The sequence below is a fragment of the Tachysurus vachellii genome, chromosome 12 (assembly GCF_030014155.1).
Source record: "Tachysurus vachellii isolate PV-2020 chromosome 12, HZAU_Pvac_v1, whole genome shotgun sequence".
Taxonomy (NCBI): Eukaryota; Metazoa; Chordata; class Actinopteri; order Siluriformes; family Bagridae; genus Tachysurus; species Tachysurus vachellii.
This window is the reverse complement of record NC_083471.1, coordinates 22,648,290-22,668,870: the sequence shown is the minus strand read 5'-3', so window position 1 is coordinate 22,668,870 and position 20,581 is coordinate 22,648,290. Positions and strand designations below refer to the sequence as shown.

At 42.2% G+C, this 20,581-nt stretch overlaps 1 protein-coding gene across 1 annotated transcript; it reads left to right on the top strand.

The window, feature by feature from the left end:
- Positions 1-2,606: 2,606 nt before the first annotated feature.
- On the top strand, positions 2,607-18,452 carry ehmt1a (euchromatic histone-lysine N-methyltransferase 1a). Its single transcript, XM_060883339.1, has 24 exons — positions 2,607-2,725; positions 3,128-3,218; positions 4,983-5,380; positions 5,537-5,648; positions 5,748-5,860; positions 6,035-6,254; positions 6,921-7,066; positions 7,242-7,385; positions 8,710-8,927; positions 9,053-9,130; positions 9,461-9,543; positions 9,637-9,743; positions 9,823-9,945; positions 10,909-11,010; positions 11,191-11,295; positions 11,729-11,883; positions 12,369-12,536; positions 13,173-13,314; positions 13,446-13,523; positions 13,718-13,833; positions 13,945-14,031; positions 17,275-17,353; positions 17,509-17,684; positions 17,772-18,452. Exons 2-24 carry the CDS (start codon positions 3,197-3,199, stop codon positions 17,980-17,982), a joined length of 3,183 nt encoding a protein of 1,060 aa, XP_060739322.1. The 5' UTR covers positions 2,607-2,725; positions 3,128-3,196; the 3' UTR covers positions 17,983-18,452.
- Positions 18,453-20,581: the final 2,129 nt, after the last annotated feature.

The window sequence follows — 20,581 nt, the reverse complement described above, 5'->3', positions numbered from 1 at the left end:
ATAGAGAGACTAGATTGAGATGGTTTGGACATGTACAGTGGAGGGAGATGGTTATATTGGTAGAAGGATGTTGGAGATGGAGCTGCAGGTAAGAGGTCTAGAGGAAGGACAAAGAGGAGATTTATAGATGTGATGAATAAGGACGTGAATGTAATCCGTGCACGAGTAGAGGATGCCGAAGATAGAGTTAGGTGGAAACAGATGATTCGGAGTGGAGACCTCTAACGGGAAAACCCGAAAGAAGAAGATGTAGTGGATTGAGTATTGACTATTTGAAAACTGCTTATCTGCTGGGAGAAGTCCAAGAAGAACAGCTTGAATGGTTCGAGCTCTCAGAAAGGTCACTGTAGCAGGGGTCAAAACTGATGGGGACATTACACTACCAGAAGCCACCAGGAATTTGGACAGTCAAAGATTGGCAAAACATTGACGTTTCTTTTTCCAGTTCGAATCTCATATGCAGGTTATTAAGATCCTGGACGAGTTCCAAAAAGTACACTCAGTTTCAGTTACCATATTAATGCACTACATAGATACAATGACTGAATTTGCTTTGCATTTTGTCATCCGTGCGATCTTTTACTCTGCCCATCAGCTCAAACACATGCTGCCTGAAGTGCTTTATGATTTACAATTCAATAAGAGAGTTAATAAAAGCCCTATCATATAACAGTTAAATAATATATCTGGACCATTGCTTATCTGATAGTATTTGAGACATGGACTATTTTCAGTAGTAACACTGACATATCTACAGTAGGTATGAGTGCATCAAGCACAGTAGTGTTTACAAGGGTTTTTATTAGCACCTCTCTATCAGTATTTGGTTGTGAAATCTCCAGCAAACAGCGGTGCAGTGTTTTTAATAGCTGACACAGAGGAAAGGAAAGCTAGAGGACGATTGATTCACGCTGCATGGAAAAAAGATTAGCGCTAGTATCTCTAGTAGGAGTGTGGTACGTTTAAACTCTATTTAAAAACCTGGCAACATTGCTGTATCACATACATCACGATTTCAATGTTATGGGTGTCATTGCTGTACTGGAAATACTCTGTAATACTCACTCAGGCTTTATTCAGGTTAAAGGGGTGCTGACAATTATATAAACAAGTATATATATATAGTGAGGTGTGAGGTCTGAGGTCCTTATTTTGTTATAGCTGAAAGTGTGTTCTTTTTGTATGGTGTGATTCTTCTGCTTTGGATCCACTCACACTATAAACCTGCATGATCCAGTTCTGTAATTCTTCTTGAACTTGCGACTAACCTTGTTGATGTTTCCACATGCACACCATTCCACAGAAACACTCTCTCACTCACTCATTTTCTAGCACTTATCCGAACTTTCTTGGGTCACGGGGAGCCTGTGCCTATCTCAGGCGTCATCGGGCATCAAGGCAGGATACACCCTGGACGGAGTGCCAACCCATCACAGGGCACACACACACACTCTCATTCACTCACGCAATCACACACTACAGACAATTTTCCAGAGATGCCAATCAACCTACCATGCATGTCTTTGGCCCGGGGGAGGAAACCGAAGTACCTGGAGGAAACCCCCGAGGCACGGGGAGAACATGCAAACTCCACACACACAAGGCGGAGGCGGGAATCGAACCCCCAACCCTGGAGGTGTGAGGTGAACGTGCTAACCACTAAGCCACCGTGCCCCCTCCCCAGAAACAGTTTATGCCAAATACTGACCTGTGCTTCTGTGGATAGTTTCACCTGGATACTGTAGACTTGTACCTAATAAATGCTACTGTAGTCATAAAGACTTCTTGTGCACATCTCAGGACTCTTATATAAACACATAGGTCACGAGTCTATATTTGGTGGATTTGTTGGCTGTTTCTATACAGCAAGGTCCTGCATTTGGCAAAGAAGCATGTTACACTCTGCTAAAAACTGCTAATGTTAACACCATCATGTGGCCAATAAGGGCCAAGGCAAACGTTTTAGACTAGCCAACATATTTTGTCTGAAATCTGTTGGCCACGATGACCATATCTGTATATTGATTTATTGTTAATTGTAGAATAGGGAAAATACTCTGGTTTAATGCTACACTGGCTTTATGAGTTTGCTACTTAATATGTAATATGTTAGTACAGAGCATCCTTTCAACACACTTAGTACTTTTTGCCTTTTAGTAGACAGTAGTATCCAACCATAGTGTATACTCGAACCATCCATCCATCCATCCATCCATCCATCCATCCATCGTGCCAAACAATTGCAGGTACAAACACACACCCATCCCCACACTACAGACAATTTAGAGATCAATCAGCCAGTCAGTCTACAGTACAGGTGTTTGGACTGAGGGAGGAAACCGGCATCTCCAGAGGAAACAGAGGGGACTCGAATCCCTGCAACACACAGATGGGACTCGAACCCCCAACCCTGGAGTTCTTTACCACTAATACTGTAGTTAATGATTTATAATCTGAATTTCTGATGAAGAGATTGTGTGTCCTTGTGAATGTGGTTCCTCTAAATGTTCCTTAGAGCATTTCTTTCATTTCTAATCATTGTATACATTTGTTTCTGAGGTGAGGTGATGGAGGAAGCAGCCAGCTGGAGGCGCTCGAGCTAATCACAGCTGCGGGTTAGCTTCAGTCTCTGGGTAGTGAGGAAGTGAGGCAAGCGCTGCCTCTAAACTTTCTTTGTTTTTATACTCAATTTTATATTAGCATGAAGCTTAGTTTCTTTTAACAGGTAGGAATTATTCTTATATCCGAAGTTGACTTGAACACCTTGACCTCATTTCATGCTTTAAAACCTGTATCGATTCTAACGGACCGTAGTGTTTTGATGAATGATGTTTTTTTGCTAACGTTAGCTTAGCTTATTAGCTAAACCTAAGGGGCTTATTAGCTAAACCTAAGGGTTTTTTTTAGCTAAACTCCACTGGTGGTGGTGGTGGTTTTATACGTATCTTTTGTAGAATATCAGCGTAATTTGTCCTATTTTTCGTATTGACCGACTGTCCAGTCTGATGATAAGCAATTTTGCTGTATAACATTTTAATTACAACGTTTTTGAATGAACTTGTTTCAGTTAGAAAATGATTAGCTTTCATATTGTATACCAGTTAACGCTATGTATGATTGATTACAGTCTGCTTCCTCTGTGCAAACCTGGAACACCTTGGCATCATCATCATCTTTCATTGGTCTTTTAAGAGCCATGGCTAAACCTAAAAGACCTGGTAAGTTCATTAAACCTTTATTATCATAACAGACACTGGTATATTTTAAATCACAGACCTTTTCATAATACGTGAGACAGAATGTTTATTTTCATGGAGGTTGCCTAAAACTACAGGTAACACATTATAACTGCACATTTTGTACATCATTGCACATTTTGAATGAATGAGTGAATGAATGAATGAATGAAGGTTCTATTTATTTATTATGTATATATGTTTTTTTTAATGTGTATTTATTTATATGCACAGTCTAAGGGGGAGTAGGCAAGGATGTCATTTCACCACAGCTTGTTAACTTTATGTAACTGTATGTGACCGAGATATTCTTGTATCTAAATCCACTGATTTATCACCTTAAATGTTTAGTTTGGGGTGCAGGTCGCGGTCGTGCAGGTCGCGGTCGTGCAGGTCGCGGTCGTGCAGGTCGTGCAGGTCGCGGTCGTTCAGGTGCAGGTCGCGGTCGTTCAGGTGCAGGTCGCGGTCGTTCAGGTGCAGGTCGCGGTCGTTCAGGTGCAGGTCACGGTCGTGCAGGTCGCGGTCGTGCAGGTGCAGGTCGTGCAGGTTGTGCAGGTGCAGGTTGTGCAGGTGCAGTCGCGGTTGTGCAGGTGCAGGGCGCAGTCGTGCAGGTGCAGATTGCAGTCATGCAGGGCGCAGTCATGCTTGTCGCAGTCGTGCAGCTCATGGTTGTGCAGGTGCAGGCTGCGGTCGTGGTCGTGCAGGGCACAGTCGTGCAGGTTGCAGTCATGCAGGGTGCAGTCGTGCAGGTGCAGGTCGCAGTTGTCCAGGTGCAGGTCGATATTGTGAAGATAGAGGTTGCAATCATTCAGATAGGTTTCACAGTCATGTAGATGCAGATTGCAATCATGCAGATGCAGGTCGCAATCGTGCAGGAGTGGATCACAGTTGTTTAGATATAGGTTGCAATTGTTCAGATAGATGTCACAGTCGTGCAGATTGTGGTCGTGCAGGTGCCGGTTGCAGTAGTGTAGGTTGCCCTCATGCAGGTGCAGGTTGCAGTTGTGTAGGTTTTAGTTAATGTTCACATAAAACATCAGAATGGGGAAAATTCTTACCTCAGTTACTTTAATCTGGGCAATGTTGTTTGTCAGATGGGCTTGTATGAGTATTTCAGAAACCACAGTCTTGAGAGTTTACACAGAATAGTGCAAAAACTCCCAGTGAGTGGCGGTTCTGCAGTTCTGGCTACACATTGTTGTTGTGAGATGTCAGAGTAGAACATCCAAGAACGGTACATTAACTCTAATAACCACTCTTTTCAACCGTGTTGAAACACATCTCAGAATTCACAACACACCAAACTGCACTGTTGATTCCACTCCAGGAATTTAAGGCACAATGGGGACAGATTCACCAAAACTGGACAGTTGAACAGGGTTTTTATCCTACTATACCTGATGTATTTTACAGTGTATTACCATATTCCCACCTTGTATCAGAGAACTGAGGTCCCAGTCATAAACAACATTTTTTTTGTTATGTTCTATGGTTAGGTTTAAAGTATTGCCATGTTTTAAAGATCGAGAGACAGCTAAATTAATAAAACATTTGTGTTCCATTAATATTCTTTCAATTGGTAATAATGTGATCCATCTCTGTTATTAATTATATTGAAATGCTGTGATGGCAGATAATTACTATAGATATTTTGCTATAGTATCAGCAATGTGTCAGTATACAGCTCTAAGAATGTGTAAATTTAGGGGTACAAATGTCCATAAACAAAGATTTATTTTTTTTTAGGTGTGGACAAGCCTGGTGATGCTTCAACCCGAGGGAGGAAAGCTAAACCTAAGCACAAGAGTGGAGGCTCAGAGTCGGAGAGAAAACAGAAAGACACAGAAGCAGGTCTTCATTCGCTTTTTGGACAGACTGCATCAAAGGCCACATCCACCAGAAAAGGATCAGTCCCAGCAAGTTGCCCACCTCAGAAGACACAGATTGCAGGTCCTGATGTTGCACAAAGTCATGCAGTTAAGTCTCTTCAGAGGTCATCCAGGACTTCAGCTTCTTGGAGATCAGAGATGGATAAAACAAGCTCAAAAGACTCTGACGAGGGAACTAGAGGACCTACGCTGGTGCAGTCACGCTTGGCATGGAAGACCATGGCCAGTCCTTCTCCTACTGTAGATGCACTCAAGGTCAGATAAAGACAGTGGGGGAAAAAATATAACTAAATACTAAATAATACTAAGTAATTTATCTCTGTATTGTCATGCAGTCGTAATGCCCAGTCTGTTGCTGAAAACCTTAGTATTCAACTGTCTTAATCCATGGTTTTGTGTGTACATGTAAAGATACTAAATGCAGAAAAAAGTGCTTCAGTGAAAGATGTGGAGCTGAAGATTATGCCGTCTACTCAGTTAAAGCTCCCGGAGAAACCAAAAGGCTCAGAGCAAACACAAGCAGGTCAGTATTCTGCTCCTTCTACTATGGATTTCTCAGACATTTAGTGTTGACTGGAAAAGGACCCAAAGCAACACTGTCTTTTCTTTGGTTTATATGCAGTATTAAAGAAGAAGAAAAAGAAGAGGAAGATGGGCTTGTATAGTTTTGTTCCCAAGAAGAAAACCAAAGTGTCATCTCAGCCGAACCTCACTTTACCTACCTCAAATAGCCAAGTGAGTGATTGTTTAAATGTCATATTGTGGATATATAGTGAATAGGAAGCCATTTGTGCTTCATTCTGTCTGCTCTTTTGAAAAAGAAACTTTTTAAAGGGACGCAGCACTTTTCTTCTTTCCTCTCTGTATTGCCTGTTTTGTAAAGACAAGATTATTGTATGTTGTTATTAGAAACCGTTGTCATGTGGAGTCAAAGGAATACAGCTTCCGTTAGAGGAGGCATTTAAACCCAGAACAAACTGCGACAGCAAAGAGACGCCGAGCGATAAAGCAGTCGAACTTCAGGACATGAGCGAAAGTGTGCCATCACCCGAACACGTATGTGAAGAATATACAGAGCTCCCTCTACACACACTGGCACAGGAAAGCGTTCTGACGGCGATAAACACAGGTATGCAGTATGGACCCTGAAACCGTATTCTCATATCAGACAATATGACATAGAAGCAAAACCAAATTAAGAGAGAACTGAATTTTTAAAAGCCAGGGTTTTTTTTTAAGGATAAGGTCAGAGGACTAGTTATGGTTATTGAAAATAGTTCAAATTAATTTCTCTTATGTGAAATTGCTCATCAAACCCTCGGACTGTGTTAATCTACCTTGCCTATAGGGTGAACTGCTGTTTACTAGGAAAAAAGGTGGCAACATTTTTTTATATCAAAGAAAATAGAGACATTTTAGATGCCCCTAAAACACAACTTTAACATGTTTTAAACTCAAACCGGTCATTAGTCGTGTCATGTGTCGGTGCTTTCTTGTTATCGTGGTGTATCCTGTGTAGTGAACAAATAAAGCAACTAAACAGATCTTTGGTATTTAGCCTAGTATTAGCATAGAATTTCAATTCAATTTCAATTAAAAGAAGCAGATTTGTTATGAATCACAAGTAAGTTTCTCAAGGGTTTTAAAAAAAAGCGCTATAGTGTAAACACTGACAAATACGTACGGTAACTGAAGGGTAAAGTGCTAACTGAATTCTTAATTAACACTCCTTTAACCTTTATCTTTAACATCGACAGCTAATTTGGTTGTCACTGAGGAATAACTGTTTTTACAGGTTTGCCTGAGGATAAAGAAAATCTGGAGTCGGATGAGACGATGGAGCCACCGCTGTGCAGCTGCCGCATGGAGACACCCAGGAACCAGGATGTAGTAACACTGGCAGAGGGGAAGTGCATGGCTGTAGAGGGTGTTGATGGGAAGGTATCGCTCTCTTTGTCTCACACGCTTCACTTCCTCTAATCTCTCTCTTACTTCCTTACAATCCCTTCACTTTCTTTACCTTGTTGGAAATATTTCTATTTACTTTCACTTCCATTTTTGCTTCCTGTCCACTCTGAATTGTGACGCTTCTTTTCCTCGGTTTTGCCGCACGTAGTTGAGTTTATGTCGAAGACCGATCCAGAAGCAGGAGATGATGCGTCCGTCTCTGCGGATCCCGCTGCTGGTACTGTGTGAGGATCACCGGGCCGGTATGGTCAAACACCAGAGCTGCCCTGGCTGTGGCGTGTTCTGCAGAGCTGTGAGTACACACTGAGATGTTCTCCGGGGACGAAAACGTTTAGTGGTTCCCAACTCGAGTTAAAATACCTTCTCGAAATGATTCCTTAATTTCTTTATTAAAGGCACAACTAGGAAAAGAAAGAGATGTCAGATTCCTGTATCTGACTTTGGTGAATTGTTTTTTTTTTTGGTCCTAATACCAGAGACATCATTATGACATTCTTAAATTTTCTTACCTTGTGACCTGGAATTGATGAAAACAATAACATAGATTATTCGTTACTAGTTTACTGTAATTAGCTCTATTTAAAATATTCAGATCAGGTTACAAGTGAGCTCCTTATTCAATAACACAGAATATTTAGTGGATAATACTTCAACAAATACATATGAATATGAAATGAGCTAAATCTCAGGACAACTGTCTAACTGTACATGCTTAGCAACTTATGGCTGGATCAATTCGCCATGTAAAGAGCCCCTGAGGAGCCCTTGTTTCTAACCAGGGTATAGGTAGTGAGTATAGCTAGCATATAGATTACAAATTACATTTACATTTTACATTTACGACATTTAGCAGACACCCTTATCCAGAGTGACTTACAACTGAGCAACTGAGGGTTAAGGGCCTTGCTCATGGGCCCAGCAGTGGCAGCTTGGTAGACCTGGGGTTCGAACCCATGACCTTCCGATTAGTAGCCCAACACCTTAACCACTGACCTACCACATCCCCCAAATTAGCTATATAATGGTTTACATACGGTTCATACCTTATTTGGTATATCCATAGATCTAGATGTACAGGCTTCTAATGTGCACAGGTAGCCTATTGTCTGATCTGACAAACACTTCCAACATAGAAACAACCATAAAAAAGATGATGTGAAGATTTGTAGGTTTCTCTTTATTTAAATACTTAGACTTTTGCTCTTTTGAGTCACAGCCAAAATCATCACAGAGTGCAGGGTTGCCTTTAAAGTCTTTGGTACAATGAAGTGAGTGAATCCTCTAGATCTGATATACACACATCATATCATTCACACTGAATACAAAATCTACAAGACTAGCCAATGAACTCGCTTCATTTGTTTAGACTTTTCCTGCCTGTGATTTATTTTTTTTTGACAGTGTGAGATTGAAATAGCTAGGCCTGACCTGGCCCTTGTGTTAAAGAACAAATGTTTATAGAGCCGATCTACTATGGAGCATTATATTTTTAATACAATCTACAAGTCGAATACAAGTCGAATACAATCTACAAGTCAAAACTTTTCCGGTTTATGCATAGCACAAATAATGCAATGAAATTTTCCCGGCACGATTGAAAGTCGACTCTTTCTCAGGGAACGTTTATGGAATGCCAGCCGGACGGACACATCTCTCACCGGTTCCACCAGAGCTGTGCGTCGACGATTCGTGGCCAGCTCTTCTGCCCTCACTGCGGTGAAGAGGCTACCCAGGCTAAAGAGGTCACCATCTGTAAAGCTTCTCCTATTACTCCTACGCCGGCCATCACTGTAGCTGCAGTACCTGAAGACAAAGGAGACTCCCCTTCGGCAGAGTAGGATCACGGCTGTAACAATTTCTATTTATACTTTTAATTGTATTTAGTTTGTAAGATTTTATAAGAGCGACACGATCTTGGTTGTAATACGAAAGTATTGATCGATTTTTATATTTTTGTAGAAAGCTAAGAGCTGATCCTCCCGTGGAGCCTGCCGTAGAGTCGCTAGAGACGGTTCTGGAAGCACTGGAGGATGGAAAGTATGTCTCCAAAAGTGTTTACAATTTTGTAGAACAGGTTTTTGTGGTTAAATATCTTTGGGGAATGAATTATTAAAACAACAAAAGCTTATTATGTCCCATGACGTAAGTATTATTTTATTATACCAGGTTACTGAGATGCTTCTACTGAGAGTTTCTTAACATGCAGACACTCCTTTTTTCATGACATACCATCGCAAGCACTTAATTTATTTTCATCTGCAGTGCATGGGTGACTTTAATAAACTCTGTCTATTCTTAACTGAAGAGCCCTGAAATATTTGCTGAATTAATTTGATGAAGTGCCTTTTTTTCTGCTCTCTTTCTAAGATATAAAAGGTCAAAGATTCCCCCGAAGCAGCTCTTCTACTCAGCTAAGAGAGGAGAGCTTCAGCAAGTCATGCACATGCTGGGTAAGGGGCTGTATGTGTGATCACATATATAGCATAGATTCACACATTACACACCACACTTACGTAAACACACGTCGTCCTTTTGGCTATCAGTGGAAGGAACGGACCCCAACTTGCAGATGGAGAGCGAGAGGAGGCGCACGCCGCTCCATGCAGCCGCCGCTGAGGGACACAAAGAGATCTGCCACATCCTGGTTCAGGTACTGCAAAGCCCTATGAGTCTTTTAACATCACTATATCATCTCAGTGATTTATTTCAAACGTGTGCGTTCCTTTGAGGCGGGTGCAAACCTGGACATGTGCGATGATCAGCAGCGCAGTCCTCTGATGGACGCCTGTGAGAACAACCACATGGAGACAGTAGAGTACCTGCTGAAGGCTGGGGCCTCCACATCACACAAGGTAATGTAGGGCAGGCGAATTATTTAGTGGGGATTTAATAATAGCACTGTAAAATAAATCTGAAAATGTGCTGGGTCTAACAGGGATGATCCTAAAGACACTGAGATTCAATTGAGATAAAACACACACATTAAGAAACAAATTCAAATTAGAAGATTGTCAGTAAATTGTTAAGTATGTTTGGCTTCACTTGTTTATAATTGATCACAATTTGGTTTATTTAATGAATACGAAATGAATTGATTTTTACTGGTTTTATTACACATTGTAAAAGAAAAGCCTGTTTTCTTTTGAGTAAAAAAGAGAAATGTTTGTCCAGATTGGCAAAATAATTGTGCAGCCATTATTGTGCAAAATGGTTATTATAGTGCATATTGTAAAGATGCAAGTGTAAATCACTTAAATGGTCCAGTTTTAATCTTTCTTACCTAAGTCAGCTTTATATGGGTTTTTTTTACACCTGGTCACTTCATGTGTTTTCTCTGATCCGATAGCTATCTGATTTGTTAAAACTGTTCCATTTACATTAGGCCACATCTTTCTACTCCCGCCCAATATGCAAATAGATTTTACCTCATTTCCGGGGTAATTGAAATGTAACACGCTTTGGTGTATGCGGTTGTTACCAAAAACAGCATTTACTGTTTGCTGCATTTTCTGACGTATTCTGACGTATTTTCTGGAGTACTGCGCTGACGTATGTGGCTTGAACAACCACATTAATTTACACCTGTCCAGTTGCATCTGAAATGCGTCCCAGACCACCTCCTGAAGGGGTTTGAGCGATCGTATTTATATCCCTCTCGAAACCGTTTCGGGGGGCATTTACACCTGGTCTTTTTACGATCGGATAGCTATCGGATCACAGAAAACGCATGAAGTGACCAGGTGTAAAAACCCCCGAAGTGTCCTACCTCAGTGCTGTACTAAACCTCTTAATGCTATCTGATTATCTTCACCCAGGATATAAGGGGCTCTACGTGTCTCCACATGGTGACTCGAGGAGGCCACATCGGGATCCTGCAGCATCTCCTCTCCTCTGCCTCAGTAGATGTGAACTGTAAGGTATGCAGTGATCTGTAGCTTTCATACTCAGATAGAGACCTGAGACAGGGGTCCAGGGAGATCTCATACTTCGGTGCTTTTCTTACTCGGATGTATTATTAGACAGTAGCTCTGATGTGATTCTGGGACAACATGGTGTCACAGATTGTGAATTATTATATGTCAACTGATTGCTCTCAGGATGACGGAGGCTGGACCCCCATCACCTGGGCAACTGAAAACCTGCACACAGAGCAGGCGAAGCTGTTGATTGGCCGAGGAGCCGATATCCATATGAGAGACAAGGTGGGAGCCGGGATCGAAGATCAGTACATACAGTTTGTAAAAGAATTTCCAGTCCTGTAATATTATAATATATTCAGATTTAAAATGAACGCATTAAATAAATTCAGATTGAATTCATCCCCTAATTTTTTTATAGTCCTGAAATGAGTTCCACCTCAGATTTATAGTACAGCTGCTCAGTTCTGCAGTTTTTTAAGGTGTCTGTAGTTTACCAGTGAAGGATATTAGGTCAGAGAGAAATGGAAGGTCTGGTCAGGGCTTTTCAGTGCAATTAAGTTTCATCATGCAACCAACAGAGGGCTGTAAAAATCTATAATCGGCTCCTTTAAAATTACGTTTCATTTCATATCCTCATAACGACTTAAATGTCTGCAATTTTTAATTTTTATATCGTCCGTTAGATGTTATTTGTGACGTAATTTCTTTCTTCTAGGAGGAGAACATCTGTCTACATTGGGCAGCTTTTGCCGGCTGTGCTGACATCGCTCAACTGCTGCTGGAGAACAGATCAGACACGCACGCTATAAACATACATGGAGACACGCCTCTGCACATCGCTGTTAGACAGAACCAGCTGGATTGTGTCATGTGAGTCTGGAGTGTGGGGCAACAGACATTTCGTTTTACTCTGACTGATTAGTCTGATGGGGGCACGGTGGCTTAGTGGTTAGCACATTCGCCTCACACCTCCAGGGTCGGGGTTCGATTCCCGCCTCCACCTTGTGTGTGTGGAGTTTGCATGTTCTCCCCGTGCCTCGGGGGTTTCCTCCCCGGTCCAAAGACATGCATGGTAGATTGATTGGCATCTCTGGAAAATTGTCCGGATTGTGTGAGTGAATGAGAGAGTGTGTGTGTGCGCCCTGCGATGGGTTGGCACTCCGTCCAGGGTGTATCCTGCCTTGATGCCCAATGATGCCTGAGATAGGCACAGGCTCCCCGTGACCCGAGGTAGTTCGGATAAGCGGTAGAAGATGAATGAATGAATGAATGATTAGTCTGACAGTCTACATGTCCTATGATTTGTTGTTTTTTTTTTTTTGTTTCATAGTTATAACAAACCTCTCTGTATGCAGGCTCTTTTTGTCCCGAGGAGCAGATGTTAACCTGAAGAACAAGGATGGAGAAACACCCTTGGACTGCTGTAGCATCAACTCCAAGATGTGGAGCATCCTTAACACCAGCAAGAAGCTCACCGATGCCCGCCGAGGCAGAGACAGGCAGGCAGAGCAGCTCCTCTGCAGGTAGCTCGAGCTTCTCCTTCGATCAGACCGGTTTAAATTCTACCCATATAAGTAAAAGTGTTTTTTTTTATATATAAACAAGGCCAACAGTATAAAAGGATGTTTCTGGTTGAAGCAACTGTAAAAGGAATAATTATATGAAAGGGAAAATGAAAGAAAAGAAAGCACGAAAAGAATCGAAGGAAAGGATTATGAATAAATAATGGAGCGTACAAAGGACAAAAAAAGGAAAGAAGAAAAAGTGGAAGGATACAGGAGTGGAGAAGGGAAGAGGGGAAATGGAGAACAAGGGACTACAAAAGAAAACCATTTAGTAAAAGGGAGAAAAACCCTAAAAAATAGAAGGAAAAAAATTAAAAATTTTTAATTTTATCATTTTTTCAAAAATAAACCGCCAAAAAAAAAAAAAAAAATAAGGAAAAAACAAATGAACAAGAAAGAAACCAAAAGACAATGGAAAGAGAAAAACTGCCATTCAATTAAATATGAAAACAGTAATCATCATCATCATCATCGTTATATAGTAAAATAGTGATATATTGACAGGTTTGTGATTTGTAGCGTTTAAGACAATATTGCCGCTGCTTCTTGCAACGTCGTCAGCTTCAGATTTTTGTTTAATGTGGTATTGCATAGAGATTTGTCTCGGGGTTATGAGGACGTCCCCGTGACTTGTGTGAACGGAGTGGATCAAGAGCTCTGTCCAAACTTCAAATACGTCCCAGAGAACTGTTTCACCTCTCAGGTGAACATTGATGAAAACATCACACACCTGCAGGTGAGTCCAAAATCAGACTCAGAAACAATACGCACAGGTATATTTATGTCGAGTAACACAGTCATTATTAGATTGATTTCCACTGTTTTTTATTTATTGTTATTAACCTTTCTTGCGCGTCTGGGACGCAGCACTGCACATGTAAAGACGACTGTTCATCCAGCAGCTGCATCTGTGGCCAGCTCAGTATACGCTGCTGGTACGACAGGGTAAGATGATACCTTTTTCCTGTTTTTTTTTTTTTTTTTACACTGCACGATTATTTTAAATGATTATTATATGACAGAATCAGTCAGTGTTCTTGCTGCTCTGTTCCTCTGTGCGATGACAGCAAACATTTTGCATGACCACAATGTTGAAGCAGCTATCCTAATCATTGCGTTGTCGTCCGTGCCGCACTCAGGAAGGCCGTCTGCTGCAGGAGTTCTGTCGGGAAGACCCGCCCTTTCTGTTTGAATGCAATCACGCCTGCGCGTGCTGGAGAACATGTCGGAACCGAGTGGTGCAAAACCGACTGCGGTAATACCACGTAACACTGTTTCTGTTACGCAGCATGCGAATGCTGAGTGCGTACGAATCGTTTCTCATTAGACTCTAACTGCATTATGCTGTGTGTTTGTGTGTCATTAGGGTACGACTGCAAGTCTTTCGCACCGCCAAAATGGGCTGGGGTGTGAGAGCTCTGCAGGATATTCCTGAAGGAGCCTTCATATGCGAGTAAGGCCTTTAAAGTGCTCACATCCATTAAAAAGCAATTACAAGGTTTTAATGACGGAAATCACACATGAAGCACGAGTGTGATTAACTCATTTACTTGTACTATAAAAAAAAAAATGAAACCTGTTTACTTCAAACACATTTATAATAGAAGTTCAAAGGCAGTTACTGAATTTTACCAGTAAATATTAATCAAAAGAAAAATCTGTAGTTGGTGACACGGTGGTGCATCAGGTAGAGTTGTTGTCTCACAGCTCCTGTTTGATCCTGAGCTCAGGTTACTGACTGAGTGGAGTTTCACATGTTCTCCTCTAGGTTCTAGGTGGTGCTCTAGATTCTCCAGTTTCATCCCAACTCCCAAAAATAACCTGGTTGGTGGATTGACTATGCTTAATTCCCTGTGTGTGTACAGTATGTGTACGTGTATGTATGTGTGTGAGTGTGTGTGAGTGTGTGTGAGAGTGTGTGTGAGAGTGTGTGTGTGAGAGTGTGTGTGAGAGTGTGTGTGAGAGTGTGTGTGAGAGTGTGTGTGAGAGTGTGTGTGAGAGTGTGTGTGAGAGTGTGTGTGAGAGTGTGTGTGAGAGTGTGTGTGTGTGTGTGTGTGTGTGTGTGTGTGTGAGAGTGTGTGTGTGAGAGTGTGTGTGTGTGAGAGTGTGTGTGTGTGAGAGTGTGTGTGTGTGAGAGTGTGTGTGTGTGAGTGTGTGTGTGTGAGAGTGTGTGTGTGTGAGAGTGTGTGTGTGAGAGTGTGTGTGTGTGAGAGTGTGTGTGTGTGAGAGTGTGTGTGTGTGAGAGTGTGTGTGTGTGAGAGTGTGTGTGTGTGAGAGTGTGTGTGTGTGAGAGTGTGTGTGTGTGAGAGTGTGTGTGTGTGAGAGTGTGAGAGTGTGTGTGTGTGTGTGAGAGTGTGTGTGTGTGTGAGAGTGTGTGTGTGTGAGAGTGTGTGTGTGTGAGAGTGTGTGTGTGTGAGAGTGTGTGTGTGTGAGAGTGTGTGTGTGTGAGAGTGTGTGTGTGAGAGTGTGTGTGTGTGAGAGTGTGTGTGTGAGTGTGTGTGTGTGAGAGTGTGTGTGTGTGTGAGAGTGTGTGTGTGTGTGAGAGTGTGTGTGTGTGAGAGTGTGTGTGTGTGAGAGTGTGTGTGTGTGAGAGTGTGTGTGTGAGAGTGTGTGTGTGTGAGAGTGTGTGTGTGTGAGAGTGTGTGTGTGTGAGAGTGTGTGTGTGTGAGTGTGTGTGTGTGTGAGTGTGTGTGTGTGTGAGAGTGTGTGTGTGTGAGAGTGTGTGTGTGTGAGAGTGTGTGTGTGTGAGTGTGTGTGTGTGTGAGTGTGTGTGTGTGTGAGTGTGTGTGTGTGTGAGTGTGTGAGTGTGTGAGTGTGTGTGTGTGAGAGTGTGTGTGTGTGTGAGAGTGTGTGCGTGCGTGCGAGGGAGTGTGTGCGTGCGTGCGAGGGAGTGTGCGCGTGCGTGCGAGGGAGTGTGCGCGTGCGTGCGAGGGAGTGTGCGCGTGCGTGCGAGGGAGTGTGCGCGTGCGTGCGAGGGAGTGTGCGTGCGTGCGAGAGAGTGTGCGTGCGTGCGAGAGAGTGTGCGTGCGCGCGAGAGAGTGTGCGTGCGCGCGAGAGAGTGTGCGTGCGCGCGAGAGAGTGTGCGTGCGCGCGAGAGAGTGTGCGTGCGCGCGAGAGAGTGTGCGTGCGCGCGAGAGAGTGTGTGTGTGTATGTGAGAGAGAGTGTATGTGTGTGTATGTGAGAGAGAGTGTATGTGTGTGTGTGAGAGAGTGTGTGTGTGTGTGAGAGAGTGTGTGTGTCTGTGAGAGTGTGTGTGTGTCTGTGAGAGTGTGTGTGTGTCTGTGAGAGAGAGAGAGTGTGTGTGTGTGAGAGAGTGTGTGTGAGAGTGTGTGTGTGAGTGTGTGTGAGAGTGTGTGTGTGTGTGAGAGAGTGTGTGTGTGTCTGTGAGAGTGTGTGTGTCTGTGAGAGAGAGAGAGTGTGTGTGTGTGAGAGAGAGTGTGTGTGTGTGTGAGAGAGAGAGCGTGTGTGTGAGAGAGAGAGCGTGTGTGTGTGTGTGTGTGAGAGAGTGTGTGTGTGGTACATTACAATAGACTGTCATCCAGCTTCGGTTCCAGATCCCATGCTTGCCTGATCAGGAAGAAAACAGCTAGTGAACAGACGTAATATAAAATAAAAAACAACTCTTTTATGAAGTTAAGCTTCTTTAATTAGCCACTGAACCCTGAAGTGGTAGAGGAAATCTACTTTGGGTTGTCTGTATGTTCTTCCAGTTTTATTGTTAGTGCAGCATTTCAACAATGATGAGTCGAATCTTTGTAGGATTGATCATGGAATTATCATATTATTTTATAACCAGACAATGAACTAATTCAATTTTGGAGTCAAGATGAAAATGTCTGGAATAGTTTTTATTCGGTCGCTTCCTTCCAGTTTGCTATACAGTTATGACACCCGTGTGTTTATCTTCAGGAACGCAAAGTCCAAGACTTTTGCCGATGTTCCATAAGTCCATCATTTGTACATTCTTAAGTTAATTCTATCACCAGCTGAACTATTACAAGTTGGCATTGATCCAAACATCACGATGGTGTATTTTATGCGTATTTGAAGTGACGTGACATACGGCTAAATACGGTGACCCATTCTAAGAATTTGTTCTCTGCATTTAACCCATCCAAAGTGCACACACACAGCAGTGAACACACACACACACCCGGAGCAGTGGGCAGCCATTTATGGGGGGGTTCAGTGCCTTGCTCAAGTCATGGCCTGGACCTGAGTCATGGCCGGCCCAAGACTCGAACCCACAACCTTAGTGTTAGGAGTCAGACTCTCTATCCATTAGACCACGACTTCCCAGATATATGAGGCTACATATTAGTAACAAGAAGAATCAGACGTCTCGTATCAGCATCGGTTCTGCTTGTTTCTAAGAGCCTGTTAAGAACATGTTCTACAGACTTCGAGCTTTTCGTGACCTCTTTAAGTGAGTTTTGGGTAAACAGGATTCTGTTCTTTTCTCAGTAGACAGAAAATGTGTCCTATTAGTCCGAGTCCATCACACGCACGCTGTAGTTACGTTGCTGTTGGAGTATTCCTTTAAATAGCCTCCTCTTCAGAAAACTCTTTTCATTTTAATTGAATATGAAATAGAGCACAAAAAGGGAAGCGTAATAGTTTTTATTAATTATTCACTCAGCCGTGATTAATTTCCTGCTTTTTTGGACCAAATCGTTTTGTTCGCTGCGTGTGCAGGTTCGCCGGCGAGATCATTTCAGACGGAGAAGCCAACGTCAGAGACAACGACTCGTACATGTTCAACCTGGACAATAAGGTCAGTATCATACTATTGACATTAAAACTGTCCAAAACAGACACTGTAACGTCGAGCTTCATCTGGCCAATAGGTTGTGCTGTAGATTCTCACACACATACAAAAGTCTCCTCGGCTCCCATTTTGATGGAATAAATGTTTTTTCCCCCTTCCAGGTTGGCGAGGTTTATTGCATCGATGCCCAGTTCTATGGCAACGTCAGTAGGTTTATGAACCACCTGTGTGAGCCCAATCTGTTTCCTGTGCGCGTGTTCACCAAACACCAGGACCTGCGCTTCCCACGTATCGCCCTGTTCTCCTGCAAACCCATACGAGCTGGAGATGAGCTAGGGTAAGGCTTTCTGTCTCTGGATCATTCTGTTCATCCGTTCACACTCGACCATTCTGATTTGTTTTGTTTTGTTTTTCGTACCCCAAGGTTTGATTACGGAGATCAATACTGGGAGATTAAGCGGAAGTTCTTCAGCTGTCAGTGCAGTTCTCCTAACTGTAGGCACTCGGGGGCTGGTTTGGGACGCGGCCATGTGGACAGCTCGGCCCAAACGCCCACCGTCCGGAGTTCCTCTCAGGTAGCCAGCACTCAGCACATTCGTTCAGCCAACACTGGACAAGCAGCAAGCCAACCCTGACCTGCCTCTGTGAGGACACTGCAGAGACGAACTGTTCGTGTATCACTTCCTGTTTTCCGATTTCTTGGTTGTCTTCTACCATGTTGTATTTTTTATTATTATTTAAATCTATGAAGAGGACTTTTATAATGAAAAAAAAAAAACGAATGCAGCAAAAGACTCATTTTAAAGCAGACTGTAGTTAGAGTTGAATGAATTCTGATAGAATTTGTACCACAGAACATTTTGTTTAACTTGACTGAAGGATTATGAAATGCAATATATATTTTATCAATGACGTTTTTCAAACAGTTGGGACAGACTTTCACCCGATTGCCTCAGTTTTTAGATGAGTTTAAGATAACGCTTAACTCTTAAACAATATATTTTTAAGGATTATTAATTTTCAGTCATCCCAATTTTTATTATTGCTGTAATGTTTATAATTATGATAATCATGCAGATTAAAGCCTTTTTCTAGATATTTTCAATTATATGCTTGATATGCTGTCTATTCATTTTTATCGCTTGTTCAATTTGAACTGAAAGTCCATTTCTGTGACATACGGCTCATCCTTGAGCTACGGCGCTTATGTCTTTAACATCCTAGAATTGATTTATTTTCTGGTTCGGTTGCTGATGGAATTGTCTAGCAATGCAAAAACCACTGATTGGTGAAATGTAGCAGCTGCCAAATAACCGTGCCTTTTGTTTCAGGCTATTCTTCTGCTTGTGTTTTATCATGGAGTGTATCAACAGCTGGTTAACTGTCAGATCATTTGCACCCCTGAACGCTCACCTGAACAGTCGGTGAGGTCAGTTAAGGCTTTCAGGTGGAAAAGGTTACACAATGAAAACCGTACAGAGCGACGTTTCACATTTCTGTGAAGGAGGATTGCTTTGCCGGCACTAAATCTAGAAACAAGAGGTTTACAAAAGAAAATTGCGCAACGGAATTAATGTTCCCTGCTGCTCAGTTCCTACGAGCCAAACAGACAGAACAAGAGTTCAGACACTTTCAATCAGTGCTTGGCCCAGTGCTCTGCCTCCAGCTGCATCAAATCCTGTGCACTTTCCAAAAAAAAAAAAAGACAAAACAACACAGAACTATTGCACATCATTTCCTAACTCTTTCCACCGTTTTAAAGGTGTAGTCTCGGCCATCGTTTACATTTGTTCCCATTCCACTGACATGACGTGTTTACCAGCTGCTGAGATCGACAAGGGTTGTGCATCGATCCTGATATTTCATTTTCATCTTCTCAGCATACTATCAGTGTTGTTTTTTTTTTTTTTATCACTTTTACCACAATAGTGAACCGTACAATTCTGAGAAGTTATTTTACAAGACCCGCAGTTTTCTGAACGGTAAATTTTGGTTAGTTTTCAGCTCTGTGATCTATTTCTATTTTGGGTGAATTTTGGGTTCACAGAAAAGTGCAGGCATTTTACACGTGCTGTTTATTTTAAAGTATTTATTTCACCTGAACATATTGCTTCCACATCTGTGCTGTTTTCACATGACCGGTGTGTGCTTCTGTGTGTGTGTACACGCATGTGTGTGTGTGCTCGTACACGTGTGTGTATGTGTTAGAGTATCATTAAAGCCCTTAATAGCCTGCTTCATCAAAAGGTTGACACGTCACACCCGTATGCCACATATCACCAATAATCAGAGTATTGATCATAACATCTGAAACATAAGCAAGCGATTATTACCTCAGTTACCTTAATTCAGCTAGCTGGGTTTTCTTTGGTTGCATTGATCCTTTTTCATGGCTCTGTAATGAGATGAATAAGCACCAAACTCAAACAGCTAATTGAATACTTGTGGAAATAAAGCTGCTGCAAAGCCACTGTAGGCTACCTAGTTGTCGTGAGGAATAAAACAATTGATGGTGTGCTGTTATAGGGGAAAAAAAATCAATGACTATGTATTTTGATGCATCCTGACATGAATCATGTTTACTGTTACATCCTTGAGGTTGATTCATTTCCAATAACAGCACATCCTGAAGTATTTTATTCCACACAGAAATGTGGTGACAATTTTTTTCAAATTTTATTTATTAAAGCATGAAACTTTGGCGTTTTATCGGTTTCTTGTTAGGTTTAAGTTCATTTCTGTTTTCATGTATAACAGCTAGGAAATGATATACATTCGAAATGATATACGTTGTGTTTAAATTATTATACACACATGACTTTAGACTAAAACTTACACTAGTGAATGATTAAAAAAAAAATGGATTTGTTGTCACTAAGCACACACGCAGTTCAATTTCACTTCAGGTAATGATGCTGTAGGATTGCTTCCAGCATAACAAATGAGTGTTTCTGCTGTTTTGCTCCTGAATCTGTTGATAGATAGATAGATCTTCAGTAACCTGTTCATCCTGGTCAAGGTTATAGTGGCTTCGAAGTCAATCCCGGGAACACTGAGTATGAGGCATTAATGCATGCAGGATGGGACACCAATGTGGGGGAGGGAGGAGGAGTAGGACTACTGATTGGAAGGTCATGAGTTCGAATCCCTAGTCCACCAAGCTGTCACTGCTGGGCCCCTGAGTAAGGCCCTTAACCCTCAATTGCTCACTCACTTTCTACCGCTTATCCGAAC

Coding starts and splice junctions, on each gene's coding strand:
- ehmt1a (XM_060883339.1), top strand. CDS start 3,197: ATGGCTAAACCTAAAAGACCTG. Junction 8,928..9,052: donor GGAGACTCCCCTTCGGCAGA/GTAGGATCACGG, acceptor ATATTTTTGTAG/AAAGCTAAGAGCTGATCCTC. Junction 11,296..11,728: donor ATATCCATATGAGAGACAAG/GTGGGAGCCGGG, acceptor TCTTTCTTCTAG/GAGGAGAACATCTGTCTACA.